The 21,401-nt window shown below is 37.3% G+C and overlaps 1 protein-coding gene across 3 annotated transcripts in view; it reads left to right on the top strand.

The window, feature by feature from the left end:
- The window catches only part of kiaa0825 (KIAA0825 ortholog), a 113,074-nt gene that overhangs the window by 13,120 nt on the left and 78,553 nt on the right, over window positions 1–21,401 (top strand). For all 3 annotated transcript variants that reach the window (XM_043240810.1, XM_043240811.1, XM_043240809.1), the window contains exons 6-9: window positions 10,553–10,723; window positions 12,609–12,694; window positions 13,431–13,640; window positions 20,437–20,702. In XM_043240810.1, coding sequence (XP_043096745.1) covers window positions 10,553–10,723; window positions 12,609–12,694; window positions 13,431–13,640; window positions 20,437–20,702 — 733 coding nt within the window. The remainder of the gene's footprint in view (window positions 1–10,552; window positions 10,724–12,608; window positions 12,695–13,430; window positions 13,641–20,436; window positions 20,703–21,401) is intronic.

Here is a 21,401-nt window from a genome sequence, read left to right as displayed (position 1 = left end):
TTCTATTCTTCTAATAAACTTGGTGAATAATAAAAAAGGTAAAACTGCCAGTTCTAATCTGTTTAATTGACAGCTACAGTAATGAAAAGTTGTTGTTATTGATGTTGTTATTTAATGTCTCAGTTTGAAATTAAGTAATAGAACAAATAAACAATTGGTAAGTCAACCTTTTGACTTAAAGTAGCAATCTTGGCAGAAATAACAGCTGAACACACTAATTTTTAATGAAAACCAAATTCTTTTTGTAAAGTTTTTCCAAATACTGATGCAGAAGTTTCCACAAATGTGTTGCACTTCTAGGTTTCTTTGCTTTCACCCTTTTGTCCAGTTCATCTCATACCAGCTCGATGGGGTTTAAGTCTGGAGACTGTGCTGACCATTCCCTGATTTGAAGCCTTTACTTCTGAGGTAGTTCTAACATAGCCTGGAGGTATGTTGTGGGTCATTATCTAGCTGTAGGGTGAACCCCTGACTAACTCGGTGTATACTAGAGGGTATTGCATGGCTTCAACATTCTGTGGTAGTCTTTTTGGTGCAGGGTGCCAGGGTGCCTTTCACTCTTGAACTGGAGATTTCAGGAGTCCACTGGCAGTAAACCTCTTTTTTCATTCAGAAGATGGAGGTGTTCTACAACTTTTGACTGGTAACTTGAGTCTAGTTGTAAAAAAAGCTATTCGCTAAATAAAGTTTGCTTGATTTGGGCTTCAAATCTTTGAAAAGTATTTATGATTTTGTTTCAGATGCTTATAAGCTAATGATAACTTAGCATGTTGCATCAGTGTTTACTAAAACCTTCCAATTCCAGTTTTTGATTTGAAATGTATTTTTTTAGTAAACAGAACTGTTAATTTAATGATTTACTCCACCCTAAAATTACAATGTTGTCATTAATCACTTACCCATGTCGTTCCAAACCATTAAAGTACTTACTTAGTTGATCCAATTTGTGATATTCTGAATAAAATCTGAGAGGCTTGTGACTGCCAAGTAAAATGTGGTGCTGAATTGTTGAATAAAGTCATTATTTAGTTTTTTGTTCCATACAAAAAGTATTGTTGTTGCTTCATAAGGTTACGGTTGAACCACTGATGGCAGATGGATTATTAAGACAATGTTTTTCATATGTTAAATTGTGTTCTGATGATGAACAAAACTTGCACTGGTTTGGAACTACATGAGGGTAAGTAACTGAGAACTAAAATTTTCATTTTAGGGTGGAGTAACCCTGTAATGAAAATGGAGAAAGGGAGTCTCTTGAGTTGAGTCATGGTACATAACCCATATTGGCCAAACGGAGAAAAAAACTTATTGGCTTATACCAATTACTTTTAAGTGTTAACATTCTTAGCATTGGCAGAAGTGCTGGTGTTTGAGGTGCAAGCGTTTTGGCACTGTCTTCCAACAGTTGTTGGGAAAAAATATATAAATAAAATAATATATATATATATATCCAATATCAAAAGATAAGAAAAGTGCTGGAAATGTTGATCACTATACCTAACCCTAAACGTGTGGTTGTGTGCAGCTGTTTCTGGAGCCTTTTTTTTGTCTGGAATAAACTGACCCTGTATAAAACCAGTCATAATGATCACTTTTTTGAAAATGAGATTTATACATACTTTTTCCAAGTAAGCTTTCCATTGATGTATGGTTTGTTAGAATAGGACAATATTTGGTTGAGACAAAATTATTCGAAAATCTGGAATCTGAGGGTGCAAAAAACCCCAAAACAAATATACCCATGCTACTTATTGCTGGTTTTGTGGTTCAGTCTATTCCTTACCTCCATGCATCTTGAGTTTTAAATGCACCATGAGCCAAATGCTCTCATATTTTAAATGTTATAACAATTACCGTTTTACTTTTTTTTTTTCTCTCTTCCTGTTCTACTGATATTATGCCAAGTATTGACAGATCAGTAATAGACTCTCTTATTGTGGCTCCTTGTAAGATGTCATTTTTGAATGGACTCATTAGGACGTCTCTTCCATTTAATTCACGTTCCTGCCACAATTCACAAATTTTTACAAGCAGCAGACACTTTCCTTCATTTTCCTGCTGTAAAGACAGGATGAGGGAGCAGCAGGGCTGAATAATTGGCCCTATGTCTATGAGGCCGCTTAATTCAGGTCTACAAACCTATATAGGGCCCAACAGTCCTTCAAACACCTTACCAGGGGCACTGCAAGTGTGTATTGCTGGAAAGTAATGTGTTTCAGACACTTATGAGTATATAAATAATGTACTTCCAACACTGTACCAGAAGCCCGTAGGCAAAATTTAATGATTGAAATTGTTGTTTTTTCTATTAGTCAGTTATAGCAAAGTACAGTCACATGCCTCTTTATGGCTGGATTTGCAGTTAACAGCCGTCTCAGGGAATCTAAACATAAGGTTAAATCAAACAATGAATGCTTTGACAGTTTTTGATGGTTGCAGGGTTTGTGTTTTAGCAACATAGCTGAATTTTTTAAGTAAATGACGAATAAACGGTGCGCTTTCAATGGGAGGCATCAAAACAACCTGCCGTTTCTTCTCTTTGTCTTGTTAGGTGTTATTTATTGTGCTTTATTCATTCTCCATATTTTTGCGGAAAGCCCGTCTGGGAGAAGTGGTGATGGGGTTGGGGGGGAGGGGGGTGAATCTTGACGCGCTGTCCCACGGGAGCGACGCCGCTCCTGGCATCACACACTGTCAAAGCACTGAAGCATTTAACAGCTTTTCATGCGCAGATATGCCAGTTCCTTTAACCCCTCCATCTGAAAGGGATGAACAGACTTTGTTCCCCCCCTCCTTCACCAGATGTGGGAGTCTCAGCCCTTTGTACCCATCTTTTTCCATCCCTTGCTTTTCATCCCTCTCACTTTATGTCGTCTTTTTTTCCCCTCCACTTTTTCTTAGAGGTAATGGGGTGAGGGTTGGGCTCAGGAGACTGCCATACAGGTCAGCTGATCTGGAACAATGAGGAGTTTAAACCCTTACTATCACACCTCAGTGGATTTGTAGCAGACAGGATAAAGAACTGAAAAGGTGGAAGTGAGAGACAGATTGTATGTGTGTGTGTGTGTGTGTGTGTGTGAGAGAGAGAGAGAGAGAGAGAGAGAGAGAGAAAGAGCTGGCTGATGTTTGTATGTTCTTGCACATATACACATTACATGCTGTATTTGAAACTCACAGGCATTGAATATTTCACATATGTCATTTTTAATTCAGCCTAAAGAAAAGTATATACATTTCTGCGATGTGCTGCATTCTCAGTGGATACTTTTCTATAGTAATGCTTACAGAAAATCAATATTTTTTACTCACTTTTTATGTTAAAGCAACATTTTCGGTTCGTATAACATACAGTAGGGTCCTAACTCTGAGACTTCAGTGAAAATCTGGCATTCATTTTAATCTGGAAGGTTAAACAGAACATTTCAGTTTTTTTCTATTAAACCAATAAACATGAGTCACTATTAAAATGAGTCTGTGACACGTGAGAATGTGTAACAGTCTTTGAATCATCTCAAGTCATGCTGGGGAACATGTTTTTTTTTTATGTGGATGGAGTTGGTGCAGCTTTGGTTGGTGCTTTTGTTTTTAAAAATAGGCAAACCAAACACTATTGAAACATTTTGAAATGTTTTCACTTTAGCATTTTGATTTAGTTGTTGAAAAATTCAGTATGCAGTGACAATAAAATGCAATTCAGATACCATTTGCACTAGTGATATCAAAAATGTATGTATGTATGTAACATATTGTCAGATGAGATACATTTCTTTTAATGTGCAAGTGTGCACATATTCAATTATGTAGTCAGAAAACAAACAAAACAGGCACTGCTATACACTACTATAAATGTGTTCATAAACAGTGTTATTTTAAACATTCTATTCATCAAAGAAATATTAAGCAGCACGTTTTGAACAGTTGTAGGAAGGTTTTTTTCTGGTTTCTCTTTATTTCGATGTTTCCTTAAACGCATTCTGTTGACCGTAAGTAACACTGCACATACATAGCCACTGAATCCTCATTAAATTATTAGTAGAGTATTGGTAGATTGGTAGCATGGTTAGGGTTAGAATAAGTTGACACATACTTGCAAAGTTGCTAATACTCCCAGAGTTATCTGACATGTAGGTGCAAAGTTACTTATTGTTAAGAGAATGCTCAAAAGGAACCGCCAAAATAAAGAGTTACTCTTTTTCTTGAGAGAAATATGCACCAAATCAGCATATTAGAATGATTTATGAAGGGTGACGTGACAGTGGATACTGGAGTAACGACTGCTTCAGCTTGATCATCACAGATATAAATTACATTTTCAATTATGTTAAAATAGTCCCTAAACATTTGAACGGTACCTTAGTGCTAGTTTTTAAAAATTGACAGATAATCAAAATGATTTTCTACGGTTGTTTGTGGCTGTCACATATAATCATAACTTTTATTTAACCTGCAATATCGGTTGATTCAGAGATTTGTATTTATTTATTATATTTAGTCTTCTCCAGGGCATGATGTTTTGTTTATTCCCTGTAAATAAGTATCATAACGTGATTTACTGAAGTTGTTTACTTTCATTGTGGGTTCATTGTGTATTTCTCAGTAATCGTTCAAATATGTCAAGCAGTTCTGTTATACCTGCCACTGATTTTGTTTTAGTACATTTGACTAACCTGCACAACCTATGGCTGCGGAGCAGCAACGATTGCATGTAATCCTGCCAAAAATAAACAGAAGTGGAGACTCGCAAACCAGCTACTCCTCTCTATAACAAATTAATAAAGATATCAAAACCTGCCATTTTTTTTTTTTTTTTTACACCAAGAAGGGCCGCCCACCCCCTACTTCATCCCAGCTGGACTGTGCCTCTGGCATTGAAGGAGCCGTTTTAGTGTGTGTCAGTGGGAGCAGCTTATAATGCCGCCTGTCTCAGTGAGCAACGGGCTGCAACAGACAACCCACTGCACGCCACAGCAGCCAGACTCCCTCAGGCCGTCAGGGGGCTCCACATGTGGTCGGTTCAGGGCCCCGGGGCCCTGCCAACCACAGCACCACCAAGAGAGCACGTCCTGTTATGTGAGATGGACCGATCTTTCCATTTCCAGCTACGTGCTTTGGATTTTCTCTCTTGCAGCTCCTTCCCATATCGTGCGAAATGTAAACCAGTACATATAAAAACATCTCTAATCCCCAGAGCATCCACATCTATATGGATGCCTGTCTGTGACACTTGGCAGAGCCGTTGTCGTGCTGTCACTCACAGACGGCGGGGAGCTCCGTCTTAGATGTGGCTGGTGGATAAATTAGGCTTTTTTTTCTGAATGGGTAATGTTCTGGGTCAGGAACAGGAACGCCGCTGAACACCCGTTGTGTCCGTTTTAAGATTGGCCTCTCTCTCTTTTCTCACTTTTCTGCCAGAGAGGCCAATCAACACCAATACGAGAGAGAGAGGAAATGAAATCAGTGGCTAAATTGTTGCGTGATTGCCCATTCCCTAAAGATGCCGGGCATCATTTGGAGAAAAGCATTTAATAATTGCTTTTAGGGCCATGTCAGACACATGCAATTCCCTGCACTAATGGCCCAGCTAGGCAGAACATGGCCCCAAGGGTCAGAGCAGGACAAGCCAGCCAGCGAGAGCTGGAACTGCACGTCTCTGTTTGTGTGTGTGTAAGAGAGACAGAGGGAAGGAGAATGAAAGAAGAAATGAGGGAGCAGGCATGGAGGAGATGAAGTGGCAGCGAGTCTAACCCAAAGGGGAAATGCACTTCAGTGTGAGTTTAATACTCCAGGCCGGGGATTTGGCAACCTGCCACACAGCAATTGTTTACCTTTTTGCTCACTGGCTGCATCTGTTCTGTTTTGTAAACGGCACTAAACTATCTGCCCGTAAACACTGGAATCAATAACAACTGTTTGGGGATTTCCCAGCCTCCCCTACGATTCTTTCTTCTTTTTCTCTCTCCTTCTCTCTCTCTCGTTTTCTTTGTGCCATTTTTCACTGCCTCCCCCCTTCTAGTCAAAGCAAGTGTGATGTGAATAGTTTACAAAAGGCTTTTTATGCTGAAGAACACATTTGAAGAAAAACGATACGGCTTTGCAAGTAATTTCATTTATTATCAATCATTATTCTTGTCGACCATGCTTGATGTGCTGTAACTTTCATGGATTGTCGCTATACTCTTAAAAATAAATCTTTACTGGCATCCATGAAGAACCTTAAACAACCATGGAACCTTTCCATTGCACAAAATATTTGATATATTGGAAAATGTACTTCATACCAAAAAAAAAAATAAATGAAGAACCAGATTCATTCTGTCTTAATAAATTAAGTAACCTAATACAAATATGATTTCTTCTCAAGTATATTTTAATGAATACATTTATATATATATATATATATATATATATATATATATATATATATATATATATATATATATATATATATATATATATGCATTATAATTGTATTTAGTTCTGATCTCCTGCTGCTTTTAATAGATATTTCTCAAAGTCTTGAGCGATGTTCTGTTAAACACATCCGTTGTTCCATCTATCTGCTGTGCTTCCAGGCCTTCCTTCTTTTACTACATCTGCTATGAGTGCAATGCCCTTTTAACGACCCCAGCGAGGCCCTGACTCTCAGCTCTTTTCACAGTAAACGACACGTATCACTGCTCTCAACACCTTCAACACCTCCACCCCATCAGCGTGTTGTAATAACCCCCATTATGGCTTCAGTGGCTGGGCCATCCTCCCGCACAAGACTCCTAATGGTTAGCTATGAGAGAGGCCCTAATAAGCCGTTAATGGCGGGGTAATAAATAGTCCGACAATGGCTGGGTGGGAGGAAAAGACAAGATAGAATGACAGCGGAGCATTAAACAAAGGTGAGATGGGCGCTCTAAGTGTGAGTTAGTGGTTGGGGTGTAGAGGACGGGTGGGGTTCAAGGACACCTTTGAGAGGGATGGAGATGGATGGTGGATGTTTGGCAGGTGAAGTTTCGAAACATTTTGCAGTGTATGTAGAAGACGGTGTCGTGAATTGACCTGAAATAGAAAATGAACTTTTATTGTTGATGTGAGGATTTGGCTATAGGAAAGAAGAAATGTGTGTATTGAAGATCAATGCATTCATATGGTCATAACAGAGCTGCTGTAATTATGAGATGCTGACATTCAGAGCTGATCAGGCACATCTGTTGTTTCTCCTCGGTTTTATTTAGTCTGTTCTCAATTAAGGTATAGTGTGCCAAAATAATAATAAAAAAAGACAAGAAAAGAAAAATCGGTCATTATTTACTTACTCTTGTTCCAAACCAAAATTACTATAGAAAATCGAAGATGTTTGACAGAATGTTCAAGCTGCTCTATTTCATTGAGCACAGGTGATTTAATGTACTGTATAATGTCTAAATTGGAAAAAAAAAGAAAAAAAAAACAGTAAAATGAAAATAATAATAATAGACATTTGAAGCAGAATGGAATTGATTAAAGGTGCATTTAAATATGAATTTGCGGGGAAAATTTTTTTCCAAACAGATTCAAGTTGGCATGTAGATTCTCTCCTTTTTTTTAAAGTTATATTTATGGGCTTTTATGCCTTTATTGGATAGGACAGTTGTTCTTCATACATCACTACTCTATTGACAATGGGCATAAAATGTTGCTAATATGACACACTTTAAGTGATAAAATGTACATATGTGACTGGACTGTTTCTTTAAGAAAATGTTGGTGAGACTTTATTTTTCGGTTACACCTTTTAGTTGCTTATCAGCATGCATATTACTAGAATATTACTACCTTATTATACATGACCTTATTCTACACAAATAATAATACCAAATACCTAAGCTTAACAACTACCATACTAACTATTAATAAGCAGCAAATTAAGAATTTATTAAGGGAAGTCAAAATTAATAGATAACCTATTTTAAAGTGTTACTAAAATATAAACTGTGCAAAAAGAAGAGCAAGAAAACTGATTGCAGACCCCACTTATCCAGTTGACAGTTCTTTGCACTTCTGGACTCAGGTTGACGTTGCAGAGCACTGGGCACCAAAACATAAGTTGCCTCCAACAAGCCGTCTCCGTATCTGTTAACATAACCAGTCTTTTTAACAGCACAGTGTTCTCTAGGCCATTATGCAGTGAAGATGTTCATTATGTAAATATACATTTTCATTTACAGCGTTGGAATACGCTACACTCAATTTGCACACACCTGTACATAAGTGCTTTGTTTACACTCTCTATATGATTAATCATGTATATATATACATAATATATGCAAGTTCCTACAAATCCTAAGCCTGTGAAACAATTATTATTGTGGTAATTCCATTATGAATGCAGTTACACGCTTCATTAAGATGTTTGTTTTTAATCCCGGAGTAAATGGTTAAGGATACTCCTATACAGTAGGACTCGCGTTCAGTAAATTCCCAGTGCACATATGTTACTCGTGTGCTGCATGTGGCGCATAATGCACAGGTCTTATACATAATGCAGTATGTTTGGAGATATTTTACTGACAGGCTGATGTGCTTGTATGAGCGGGAGTGGATCTCAGTGGAGTGGATCTCCATGCATTCATGTAGCCGTTTTCCCAGTTCTGCCTCCCAATCTCCCTCTGGACCCTATTAATGAAGAGGCAAGATGCTGGTATGACATGCTCACCTGTGAAAAGATATGTGCACACACCTACAAACATGTATACATCACAAATGCATGAATTTATTCCAGGCACTCACTAACCCACCTCATGGGGTCAGTCTCTGCATCTCTATAATGTACCGGCTTGCGAAATTATAAAATGACACAAAACAAATGTATGTATGATCACCATATGTGTCTGATGAAGTGGAGAGAAATGAAAGAATAAGATTGTCATATTGTCGGCTTGATGATAACAAAGTGACAATATGGTGTTAGAATCCAGAGGCGATATTGTTGCAATTATTGGGGCTCCTTTCTTTTTATTTCTCCCCTCCCTCCTTCGCCTTCCCACTCAATCTTCCTGGAGCTTTCATAGCTGGGGCTAATGCCTTCCTGATCCACTCCCCAATGCCTTTTCTGTCAGAGGAAGTCATTTAAGAGCACACACAAAAGTATTTGTCGAAGTGTCTGAAAATACCGCAGCCCTCTTCTCCGCGGCCCATTCTTCAGGCCTAATGCGGAACATCCCCTGGGTGATGGCTTTGGCAGCTGCAGAAATGGGAGAGCCACGCTGGAGATGAGGGTCATCGGCGGGTTACAGGAGAAAGTTTGTGCCCAGCAATGTTTGACTGTAGATTTGAGGGGAAACTTTACGGCCTCTGTGGGATTGGTGTAGATTGCGAGGCCACGGTTCACAGCTCCCTGGTGTCAAATGCACATTCACAAAGTCTTTCGGTTTTTATTATTTTATTTATTTGAGAAACGTGCCATCTTGGATTGCAGTGTGTGTACGTGTATGTTTGAAATGGAAAAAAAAATGTGCTCAAAGTTACCTTCGATATCTTTTATCAGTCTGTGAAAATTGTACGAGTTTTATGTAACACAGTCATTTTATGTTAGAAATGAATATTAAATTGATCATGTAAAGGGTTGAAAACGGTTATGCTTAATATTTTTGTAGCATTTGTAATGTTTTTACAGTCACTTTTGATTAATTCATTTGTCCTTTATTGCTTAAAAATAGTCTTCATTTATTTCAAATAAAGACATAGGCCCGATTTCACAGACACGGCTTAGCCTAAGTTAGGGATAAGCCATTCTTCAATTAGCACATTAAAGTCATTTTTATAAAAGCACATTAGAAAAAAAATATTTCTGTGGTGTGCATCTTGAGGCAAAACAAAGGCACTTAGTGCAATGTTCTTTTAGTTGAAATAGCTCAGACTTACAATTTACAATCAAAAACTTACAATCTTTGTTTAGTGAAAATAGAGAATGCATTAAATGCTGTTTTTTTGGACTGAACTTCTGGACTGTTCTCTGTATTGATTTCAACTTTCTGAATCCATTACCCTAAAGAAAATGTCTCTGTGTAAAGTTCTGCACATCTTTAAAAACAGATTTGCATTTGACTCTTACTGTTTTATGCTGATTTGGTGCTGGTCAAGCTGTTAGCTTACAGGCCTAGCATAGCCATCCGAAATATATCTTTTAAATTTTTTTCAAAAAGTATTTTGTCTGAAGAAGTCTTGATGGGTAAACTAATTCACATGTATTTATAGCAGGTTATTTTATTTAAAGTAGCTATCAAATGAAGACCATCGCAAACAATCTTACAAGAAACAATAATATGTGCAGTAGATGCCTAGAATAAGCTAGCTAATGTAGAAAATGAAGAAAATACTAATTTATAGCTTTTATTTATGGCTGTAATGTAAGTGCAAGCTGAAGAGTTGTGTTTTCATCTATTTCTTGAAGTTTGTGATGGTCTCAAAAGAACGGGTGGTTGAAAGCTCCACCGCAGAAATATTCAGTTCTTTCCAGCAAAGACAACTGTCAAAATTTTTCCATGACTGACTCTTTTTTTTTTTGTGTGTCTGTTTACAGCTCCTCAGGATCCTTCCCAGAGTGGACGAAGCTTCAGCCTTACTTCCCATCAGCTCAGGTGCTTGACCCAGTTGACCAACACCTTTCTGGAGCTGGAACAAACTGTAGAGGACTTGGCAACCCATCTGGGTTTCCTTAATTGCGCTGGAGAATCAGTATGCAGCGGCAAAGGTAATAGTTCCACATACTAAAGCATACTAAAGTCAAATTTTTCAGATACAGACATAAAAATGTAAAATTTAAAGGGGTCGTATGACGTTCCTTTCTCTTTGGAGTGTTACAAGCTTTTAGTGCATGCATGAGATCCCTAAAGTTGCAAAGATTTAAAACCAAAGAGATATTCTTTATAAAAGTTGACCCGTCCACACTCCCCTGAAAAAAAGGCTTGTTTAAACATGCCACCACTAGCGGAGCAATTATTTTAGCTGTAATGTTGCTGCTGATGCCATGTTCTGGATCCGCCGCGTTTATTAACAATTCAATTTTAAGGAAAAATCTTGTTACACTGAAGGCTGGAGTAATGCTGAAAAATCAGTTTTGCTATTATAGAAATAAATATATTAAAATAGAGAATGTTTATTGTTTTTGTGTTTCATAAAATAAAATAAATAATTTAGGTTTGGAGTGACGTGAGGCTAAATAAATGACGGAATGTATTTTTGGTGATAGTATCCCTTTAAAAACTATAGTTCTTAATCTCATAATCAACAAAACAACCATAGTAAGGAAATGTCGCCCCAAAGCTACTGTGAAAACATATACATATCCAGATAAGTGGTTTATGTTGCTATCAGACCAAATGTGATATATGCCAGTCAACAAGATATATGGTTGTTGTTTTTTTTTCCCGATGAATATCAGCATAGTGTAAATAAATGGCAGCCGATCAAGATTTGTGACAACAGTCTGCTCCAAATCTGACATGTGAAATGATTTGTCACCGTGGGAGCGGAAAACCTCGAGCTATATTGTGCTCGACGGAGCCTTTAAATACGACAAGCTTCCAATTCCTGCGTATAATAGCGACATCTCTACAGGCAGCTTATGAGACCAGACTGGTGGCCTGTAGCGCTACCTTGTATACATATGCTTTTTTTAATGAGAGTTTTCTCGCCTTTCTTTACAGCTCTTTTACCGTTCTGTGTGTGCGTGTGTGTGTGTGTTTCTTTTTTGCATATAGAAACATGCTTCTACACACACAAATTGAGGAGGCAGGAAATTTCTTTTCATTTATTTTTTTCTGCTATGAAAGTGACTGGTGCGTATAGTAATTTCTGTAAAGGTTACATTAAAAAACAGGACAAGCAGAAAAGGGCTGGATTTACAGAGAAGTAAACAGCCTTTAAAGGGCAGTTATCCAAATCATTAATTCAGCCAATCAAACGACTTAATTACCAGAAATTCATCAGATGGGCTTAAAGGTCAAAAAGTGACATGCCGGCTGCTTCTCTCCTCCTTTGCCTGGCTCGACTCTCTCTCTTCTTCAACTAAATTGCCTCGCCCGGGGTCTCACTTCCGAAGCGTCTGATTAGAAAAATGTGGCCTTGATGCATGCACTTTTAATTTGCCCACAACAAGCACACACACACACACACACACACACACACACACACACACACACACACACACATTTATCCTCCCTATAACCCTTCCATGGATTAGCCCAGATATGGCCATAGCTATCAGGGGTTCAAATCAACTCCAAAGCCTCTGAATTTAACAAAGCTTACTGTTGCAATTACTGTGTCCGCTTTTCAGTTTTTTCCCCGTTTTATTGGGCGAATCACGTTGTTGTTTGTAGGTCGTCAACAGCGCAGAGGAGTTTAATATGTCGGCCTAGCTTGACCCTGGCACCGCACATATTGACTTATTTTCCGAGGCGCCATGTAGAGCGTGAATGCATATGCTAATATGCTAACGGAACATATGAGATATTCCTGCGTGAAATGTTTTAATGAGCTGGAAATTAGAGGATTTGGAGCACATTTCCTTTGGTAAAGCTGTAGTGACAGTTTACTGTAAATGCATTGTGTGTGTTTTTGCTTTTTCCATGCAGGGGTCCTGAAGAAGGTCAGGGATCATATGGAGGTGACGGCAGCAGAAAACAAAGCCGCTACTGATCTTGTGCTGCAGAGCACAAAGGTGATACACATCGCTTATTGAATCATGAATGGTGAAAGTACTGTAAAACACATTTTTCATTTTCATTTACACTCCACTTTTTTTTGGGAAATAGGCTCATTCTCCAACTCCCCCAGAGTAAATAAGCTGAGTTTTACAGTGTTTGTTTGAATCCATTCGGCTGATAGCACTTAAGTATCGGCCTAGAAAATCGCAACTTTTCATTTCCCACTGGCCTTAGTACACGATATAACAAGAGTCAAGTTTTAAATAGGAAAAATATTAAAACTCTTTGGTAATTTTTGAACACGACTGGTCTAATTGGATTCAATCATCTATGCTAAGCTATGCTAAAAGTGCTATTGCCAGACGCGGAGTTCAGCAAATTTTAAAATGGTAAAACTTATCAACTCTGGGGGAGTTGGAGAATGAGCCCATTTCCAAAAAAAGCGGAGTGTTCCTTTAAAAGAACCCTTATTAAATGTGTTGTCTGTATTGCTGTAAATCAGGGTTTTAGCAAACCTCTAACCTTAAATAATGTGGAAAAAATACTAGTAACCAAAAAATTTAAAAGCCTCCCATTTCATCCTTGCAACACTATATCATTAGTGAGTTTTGCACGAGGAAGAAGTGCTTCTGCTTGTAATTATACGTTATAACCTTATAATATCATTTTTAAATGCTTGTTTTGTTTCGAAACCATTAACATATATTGCCATATGACCCAAAACAATACTTACGATGCTTGTGTTTTCAGGTGGTGTGCCTTGAGTTTGGTTGGAGGGCTGCATTCAGAGAGCTTGTTCCTCAGATGGCTCATTGTGTGAAGGTGGTGCTGGATGATGTTTGCAGTAAGAACCTGCAGCAGGAGGAAGCCACACATGCATTGGGCTCCGCCAACATCCCCCTCACCCCTGTTACCCGTAGTCATGGCCCAGAAAGAGACTCTCCCAGGATGGTGGCCAAGGTAACATCGGTGGTTTATATATTAAATGAACAATCACATTTTATTATATGATAACAAACATGAAAATAGAAGTAAAATCATATCTAATTGCCATCTAATATTTAATATGCTTATTGTAGTGTGTTTGTGATTAATTTATGACTATTTTAAGAAACATGCTTTCAGATGGTTTATTGCAACATTTATACTTTTATAGCAAAATTATGGATTAGGATGCATATTCTCAGGAATGAAGGCAATTCAAAGCAGCTCACTAGGTTTTGGGGTTATAGAGGAAGGTATTTGTGATGCATTTGAAAATATTTCCTTCTCTTTTGAAATACTCCACTGGTTTACAGTGACATGACATGTCAGCTCGTCCTGAGCAGGCACCGTGGCTCCAGGAGCCTCTCTGGTCCTGTGGGTTTGCTCTGCGGCCCAGTGTTTTGCCTCATTTTATCCCTCATCACGGAGGTCCCCGTCTGAGACAAGCTCCACTCGCTGCAGCTCAGGCAGATTGATGAGCCATCACAGCCCCAAAGGACAGCCTCTGAGCTGGGATAGGATGCAGGTGTTTCGGCCCCTGCATGCCTACTGCGCCAGCTCTTTTTTTTCTTGTTAAAAACATAGATGTCATCGTTTTGTAACCTGCATTTCTCAACGAAACTTAAGCGAAGTTTTCAGTGCACACGCACACTTTCATTTTCAGTTCATATTGCACACTACCATTGAAAGGTTTTGGAGGAAAGGGTTACAAACTGGCTTTCTTTATTAATTAATTATTAGCTCTTTGAGGTCTTCTTATAATGTTATCAAGATTTTTACCAAAAAAAACCAAAAACAAACCATAACAGGCTTTTTCTGTCCGGACTTTAAAGTTGTGTACGTTTGACTGCCAACGTCCTAAAAAGATGGACGCTGCTATGATTTAGGTTAAAAGACATAACTACTTAATATAAAGCTAACTGTCTAACAAATAAAGCAATAGTGATTACATAAGAAAAACTGTTATTTACCTCTGTGTGTTGTGACATTACTGTTGGAATCCAGTGTAGTTTGCGCAGCGTTCTTTTAGTTTCAATCTTTCTGAAAATCCTGTGTTGAATTGTGACTTGTTTGTGAACAAATCCGCTGTAAAATTAAGTGAGCAAAAGACCGAGTTCTTACTGACTTGTTTACGCCGTTTGCACAAATCGGTGAGTGGGGCTAAAACAGGCAGCGATGTGGAAGCATTGTTGATCATCTTCTAAGGATGCACTGTTTATCCACACTATTACGTCGTAAAGTGGCACATTCCACAACTTGTCCATTTTGCAGATTGACTTTAGTATAAGCTGTTTTTAGACTGAAGAGAAACAACTACTTTCTACTTCAAACAAATGTTGCTGCTGAACCTTCTATTCAGGAAAGAATGTGTCAAGATTTTCAGGAAAATATTAAGCGACTATTTTAATCATCGACGATGATAATACAAAATGTTTTTTCAGTGAAAAAATGTAGAAGTTATAAAAAAGAAAACTCTAAAACGTGACATTGTCCTTCAGAAATTGATTAATATGCTGATTTTGAACACCATATTAGAATTATTTCTGAAGGATTGTGTGATGCTCAAGTAACTGCTGTAATTTGTCTTTAGCACAGGAACACATAAACTTTGAAACAAATTCATTCATTCATTTTTATTTGAACAGAGGAGACTTCAAACACCTTAAAATTCTGACTCCACACTTTTAAACGGTGTTGTATTTATACAGTAAATGCTTTTTAAGGGTTTTCATATTGCTGCTTTTTTTAGTCATTGTTTAATATTGACCTCTGACTGCAAACCTGTTTTAAACCTTTGTCCACAAAAAAAATCACATGGCCCCTACTCATGAAATTTAGACTGTCTGCTTTCATATCTGATTTCCATACCATTTCACTGATGCCACCACATGCTGCTGACACCCCAGGAACCACATCACTAACAAGTGTCAAAATTTGTTCACACTCAAGACCTGTACAACACATTTATGTGTAGGTCAATGCTTCAGAATGTGCAGCCCTCATTTCAAAGGTTAGCATGTGCATTTATTTGCATTCTCTGCTCCTCTGAGTGTCTCAAAACCCCTTCTTTTTGACACATGTCACCGCGGCCCATAAGTGAGCAGCGTTATGCTAGCCCAGGCCTGACTTAGCCAGAACGTAGTCAGTCCAGATGCATTACAGAGATCAATATTTCAGCCATTCATATTCATACATTCATGCTTTGTTTCGAACTCTCCGAGTCGCCAGACCTCCCGTCTGCATAATATTTCAGCGAACCATTTATCAACCTGAAACCGCCATCCAGCTATTGACCACCTTGTGTTGACGATCGTCCTTAACCCTGTGTGAGGAGAAGGATTTAGCACTGTTCAAAGAAGTCCACTGCAGAGTTGAGCTCTTAAATGTTTTAAAGCTTTGCTGAGAAATAACCTTGCGGTGGCTGTCCTATTGGAATCCATATCTTTGATCTGCTCTAGTTAAGGGTTCTCCGAACCGGAGCAGCAGGCTTTAGAAAGCCATAAATCTCACCGACACCTCTCGGGTCCTCATCACCTTGAATTGGGGTGAATCTTTGCATTCTCGCCCACATCTCTCTCACACTTCCTGCTAAGCTTATAACAACAACACTCAGCCTGTTATCGACTCACTGTCCAGTCGTCCGTTTATTTCAAGACCTGTTCAGCCTGTAGGGGCTTCCAGTTTAGCGAGGTCTCTTAGGATGCTTTTGTGATGTCAAAAGCAGCACTGGTACAAAAAGGTAACAGTTATCATATTAGTATTACTAGTATTAGTAGTAAAGAATGTCAAATATTTATGGGATATTAATACAAACACTGTTTGGATTTAAGTGATGTGATCTGTCAGGAAGTGTCAGGTGTCAGGTTTTTTTTGTCTTGGTCCTTAGGCCTGCCACTGACTATTATGATGTTAATATTACAAAAGAATATAAAACAATAGTAGAAAAAATGGAAATCCTGTGCTTTTTTTTAAGATTTACTGTTGTTCATGTTTTTTTTTTTCCTTTTTTTGTAATTATTGTAACTTGGAAATTGTTTACTTCATAAATACTATGTAATTTAGTTAGCATATTCAATACTTATTATTATAGTTTATTGTAATTTATTAATCATGAAATGATTATTATTTCATCAAATTATACTAATAAAAAAATATTACACTTATATTTGCTATGATGATTTTATAATTTAATGATAATTAGTTCCTCAAATACCTCAGATATTACATTTACTTAATTGATAAATGTATGGAATATGTCACGGTTTTATTTTTAATTTATAGTTATAGCTTAGTAAAATTAATAACTTATAGTCAGTAAATATAAAAAATAAATATATATATTAAATTATATATAAAATTATATATAACAAAAAACTAATACATAAATGTAAAAACATATATATATATATATATATATATATATATATATATATATATATATATATATATATATATATATATATTTTACATTTATGAATTAGTTTTTTTGTTTTTATATATGCATAATATATATACACTCATTAATCATGATTAATCATTTGACAGCATTGATTATATTATGATTATGAAGCTGTATTTAGTTGCCAGCAGTATTGTATTTTTATAAAACTTATTAAAATTGACTACATAAAAACAAACAATCTAGTTTTTGTCTAGTTAATATAATAACAAACTATAATAATTTAATTTTTTTAATATAAAGTATTATAACTTTTATTATATTTTAACTATTTTAACAAACATAATATATATTGTAACTTTTTAAAGGAGTCATATGATGCGATTTCAAGCTGTCCTTTCTCTTTGGACTGTTACAATCTGATAGGTAATGCTGAAGATAACATAGATAAGACCTCTAAAGTTGCAAAGTTTCAAAACCAAAGATATGTTTGAAAGTTATGCTTTCAAAAAGAGGACTTAATCAGAAATCAGTAGTTATTTACAACAATGTTCCAGAACAGTTCAACCCAAATATTAGAGTGTGGTCAGCTCATCTACGGAGGACTATTTGCTGGGAGCAGCGTATGCTGGCTCTCCGCAAACTATAAAGTTTAGCAATTCTAGCTCTGCAAGGACAGTCTGGCACTTCTGACTCACAATCTTTAACTAAGTTACATTTTCTTATTAAAAGAACCTGCTATTTACTATTCAAATGCAAGCTTTGAGAATTGAAGGGTATTCAATTATATACGCTTTTGGTATTCAGCCAATCACAGCACACTGGATAGCTGCCCAATCAGAGCACACCTAACTTTTTAAAAATGATGAGCTTTGTACAAATAGAGCTTTCAGTAGGAGGGGCTAGGAGAAACAGTAATGTACAGTATGTGGAAAATAAAGTGTTTTAAACCATATAAACACAGTGCATTACACCAAATGAACAAAATAATGATCGTTTTAAGAACATCATATGACATCATATTATTTGTACTGGTAGTGCTAATTAAATATAGTTCATAATAGTCCTGCTGTGCTGCATCTCTGTGCCTGAACATAGTGAAACAGCAGGCTGTGTAATGCAGATGCTGAAGTTTAGTGGATAAGTATGAAGTACCTCTCTCTTGCCTGTGCTTGATTGATAGACCTGCTATCGGGAAAGTTTCCATTTAACATGTGCTGGGTTTTTTCGTCCATGTTCGCCGAGGCCTTGGGACACAGCAACTCCCTGTGGAAGGGGGAAAGGGTGGAGTGCAGGGAGATATATACAATGCACACGTATATTTTACTGCTCTCGAATCGGCCGGCATCGTAACTCATTTCTATAGGTATATAAATTTGACAGTGAACCCAGCACATGCGTCTGGCTCTTCAGCATGCCCAGATTCGCCGCAGTCACTGCTAATCTGCATTGAACACGTGTGGCTGGAAGGAGGGATGGAGAAAGGGAGAAATGGAAGTGCTAGATGGGGATAGATCCACAATGATGTCTTCATTTGTCAAGGGTAGGAGAAATATAGGTGGAGGAAGTTTGGTGTATGTTCTGTTCCAGGGCTGCCTCTTTTTGGCAATAACCCTTAGGGGTCTTCCTTTCAAGCTGCGTGCCTCCTGAGGCAATGTAAGGCAGATGTAACAGGCACACACACTTTCGTAATCATTTTGAAGAGAAAATACCACTGCTGATTCCCTGTTTCCTCCAGGACAAATGTGGAAAAATGAGATAAGTGTTGCTTCTCTCTTCAGGCGCCACAGGAGGGGAACTGCAGGTATTTGAATCAGAAAATGGCCCTGAATGTCTCACACAGTCGTATCGGCATGGATGATTTGGTTATTCTACTACAATAAATGCTAGTCCATTCGCATATGGTAGAGCTGTGTGAGCTGCTGAAATGCAATTTCGCTCCTCTAAAAGGGAAGCTTGAGTGTTGTATGATAAAGAATTTCTTACTGTATAGAGATGAATGCTTTTTGTTGGTATAAGACGGAAAGGATGGCGTACATGAGAGTTCTTTCACAGCAACTATCTGCAGATAATTCTACCAAATTCTCGTGATAGTAAGGAAGCCTGTCTAGTGTGGATAACAGTATGGTTGCACCAAAGAAGTTCTTTACCTTTAAAAATATGTCTATCAGTGTTGGAGATGAATCCTGACATGTTGTTTATGTGCTCCAGTATGTTACACTGTACAAATTAAATAGATTTAACAAAAGTTACTATGAAAAATGGCAGCTGTGGTTGCTATAATTGTGGCGTAAAAAATCCAGTAGCAATGTTTTAGGGTTTTGCGGATTTAACTTAGATCTACAATTAAAAGCCATATTTATTTTACGGATGTTAACCAGCTTTTTGAAGTTCTGAAATCTGTTTTGTACCTACACTGATCAACATCAACATCACATGATGAACCAAAGCTTATCACAAGCAGTTTTTTTTCACAAGCTGAGAAGGCTAATACTAATATAAAAGGTGCACATTGTCATTCACACAAACACTAAACACCCTCTTGGTGTATTTCATTAAACTGAAATATACAATAAACATTAATTAAGCAACAATATTACCTCACGAGAAACATAATTATATCAAAGGAAAAACTTCCAATTTTAAATTGAGCGCAGGGAATTCTGGAAACTTCAATGTTTTTGTCCTTGTAAATATCGCATTCTTTTTTTTACTTCCAAAAGCAGTATTTAAGCATAAAATTGTCTGAAATATCTATGAAAGTTTTTCTGTTTCTCTATATATACTGTTTACCATTTAACAGGTTTTTACAATAAAAATCACAGTCATTTTTTACAGTATATGTGTCAGACTTGTGTTCCCTCGCCCTGTGTTTTGTTCCCCACGCGTGTGCCCATATTTGGTTTTCTGATTCGTATTTTGTCATTTGTATGTTCATTGAGTTCCATGTATGTGATTATTATCTAGTTAAGTCCTCATTGTTTGCTATACTTAACCCTGTGTGTCTAGTGTCCTGCGTCGGTTGTTAAATGCCTTTCTGTCCCTGTGTTCCTGAGTTTGCGATGTGCTGTAATCCTTTGGATTATATTAAAGACCGCTGAAGTTTGGTCTATGTTTCCTCGTTCTTAAGCTGCAGCAAAGTGTGAAAGTATGTTATGGTGTCATTTTTATTTTTTTTTTTTTCGAGGAAACCTGGCCCATAATGTAATATAACAGAAATCAGTGCATATTTGATGTGCTTAAGTGTTTTTATTATTGTAAAATATTGTGAGGACAAAAGAATGAAATAAAATGAAGGATAAATTTATTATCAAGTGTTGATTATCTATAAAAACACGTTCTAAAAGCTTCACGTTTTCACTTTATTTCCAGTTCTGCGCAGATGTTGTGGAGCAGATGGATGCTTTTCTCCCTCTTGCTGTGGCGTTTAGAGAGAACGGCCTACTGCCCGTGTGCTCCAGCTATGTGGAGGTGTGTGGCCAGGTGACTAATTTCCTGCTGACCAGACTGGAGGAGAGGGCAGGGGAAGTGCCGGCCTCAGCTCCCTTCAAGAACATGCCTATTCTGATGGCCACTAGTGTCTACATCTACCAGACACTCGCACGCTATGAAAGTCAGCTCAGAGACTCCACGCGCATGTGAGTTACACTCTATAAAACTCCAAACTATTGTATGTCCAATATACACCATACAATGTATGAACTACAGCTAGATCAAGTATAAATGCACTGTATAAAAATCTGTATAGTTTACCCCAAAATTATTGGCACATTATGTCGTTGTTTACTCTCATTAGTCTTATTCCAAACCTTTCATTTCTTCTGTGAAATATTTCTTTCTTCTGTGGAACACAGATAAAGGTATTTTGAAGAATCAAGGTAACCAGCCAGTTTTGTATATCCTGCTGACTTTTTTCCAATGTAAAAGCAATGGTCCCTCTTTATATTAAATGTTCTTAACTGCTATGTACTTACTTCCAAAAAAAGTACAGTGTACTTATTGCGTCCATACTGTATTGCAGAAAAAAATACAGGTAAGGTTAGAGACAGGTTTAGTAGTATGGGTAGGTTTAAGGGTGGGCTAAGGTGTAAGGGATGGGGTCAACAGATGTAATTACATGCAGTAAGTGCGTTGTATCAAATAATTAATTAAATGTAAATAGTACTTACAGACACTTAATATAAAGTGCTAACAAAGCAAGAGCTGAGACCTTTAATCAAGCAAATTTACAGTGAAATTGTCGTCACAGCAAAAAATAAATTAATACAAAATAAATAGAAGCACAGATGTTTAGAATTATTGTTTATTTGTTAAGTAATTGTTATATATATATATAT

This window comes from Puntigrus tetrazona, chromosome 5 (genome assembly GCF_018831695.1).
Source record: "Puntigrus tetrazona isolate hp1 chromosome 5, ASM1883169v1, whole genome shotgun sequence".
NCBI lineage: Eukaryota > Metazoa > Chordata > Actinopteri > Cypriniformes > Cyprinidae > Puntigrus > Puntigrus tetrazona.
Note: the sequence above shows the minus strand (reverse complement) of the source record. Positions and strands in the feature narration are given on the sequence as shown.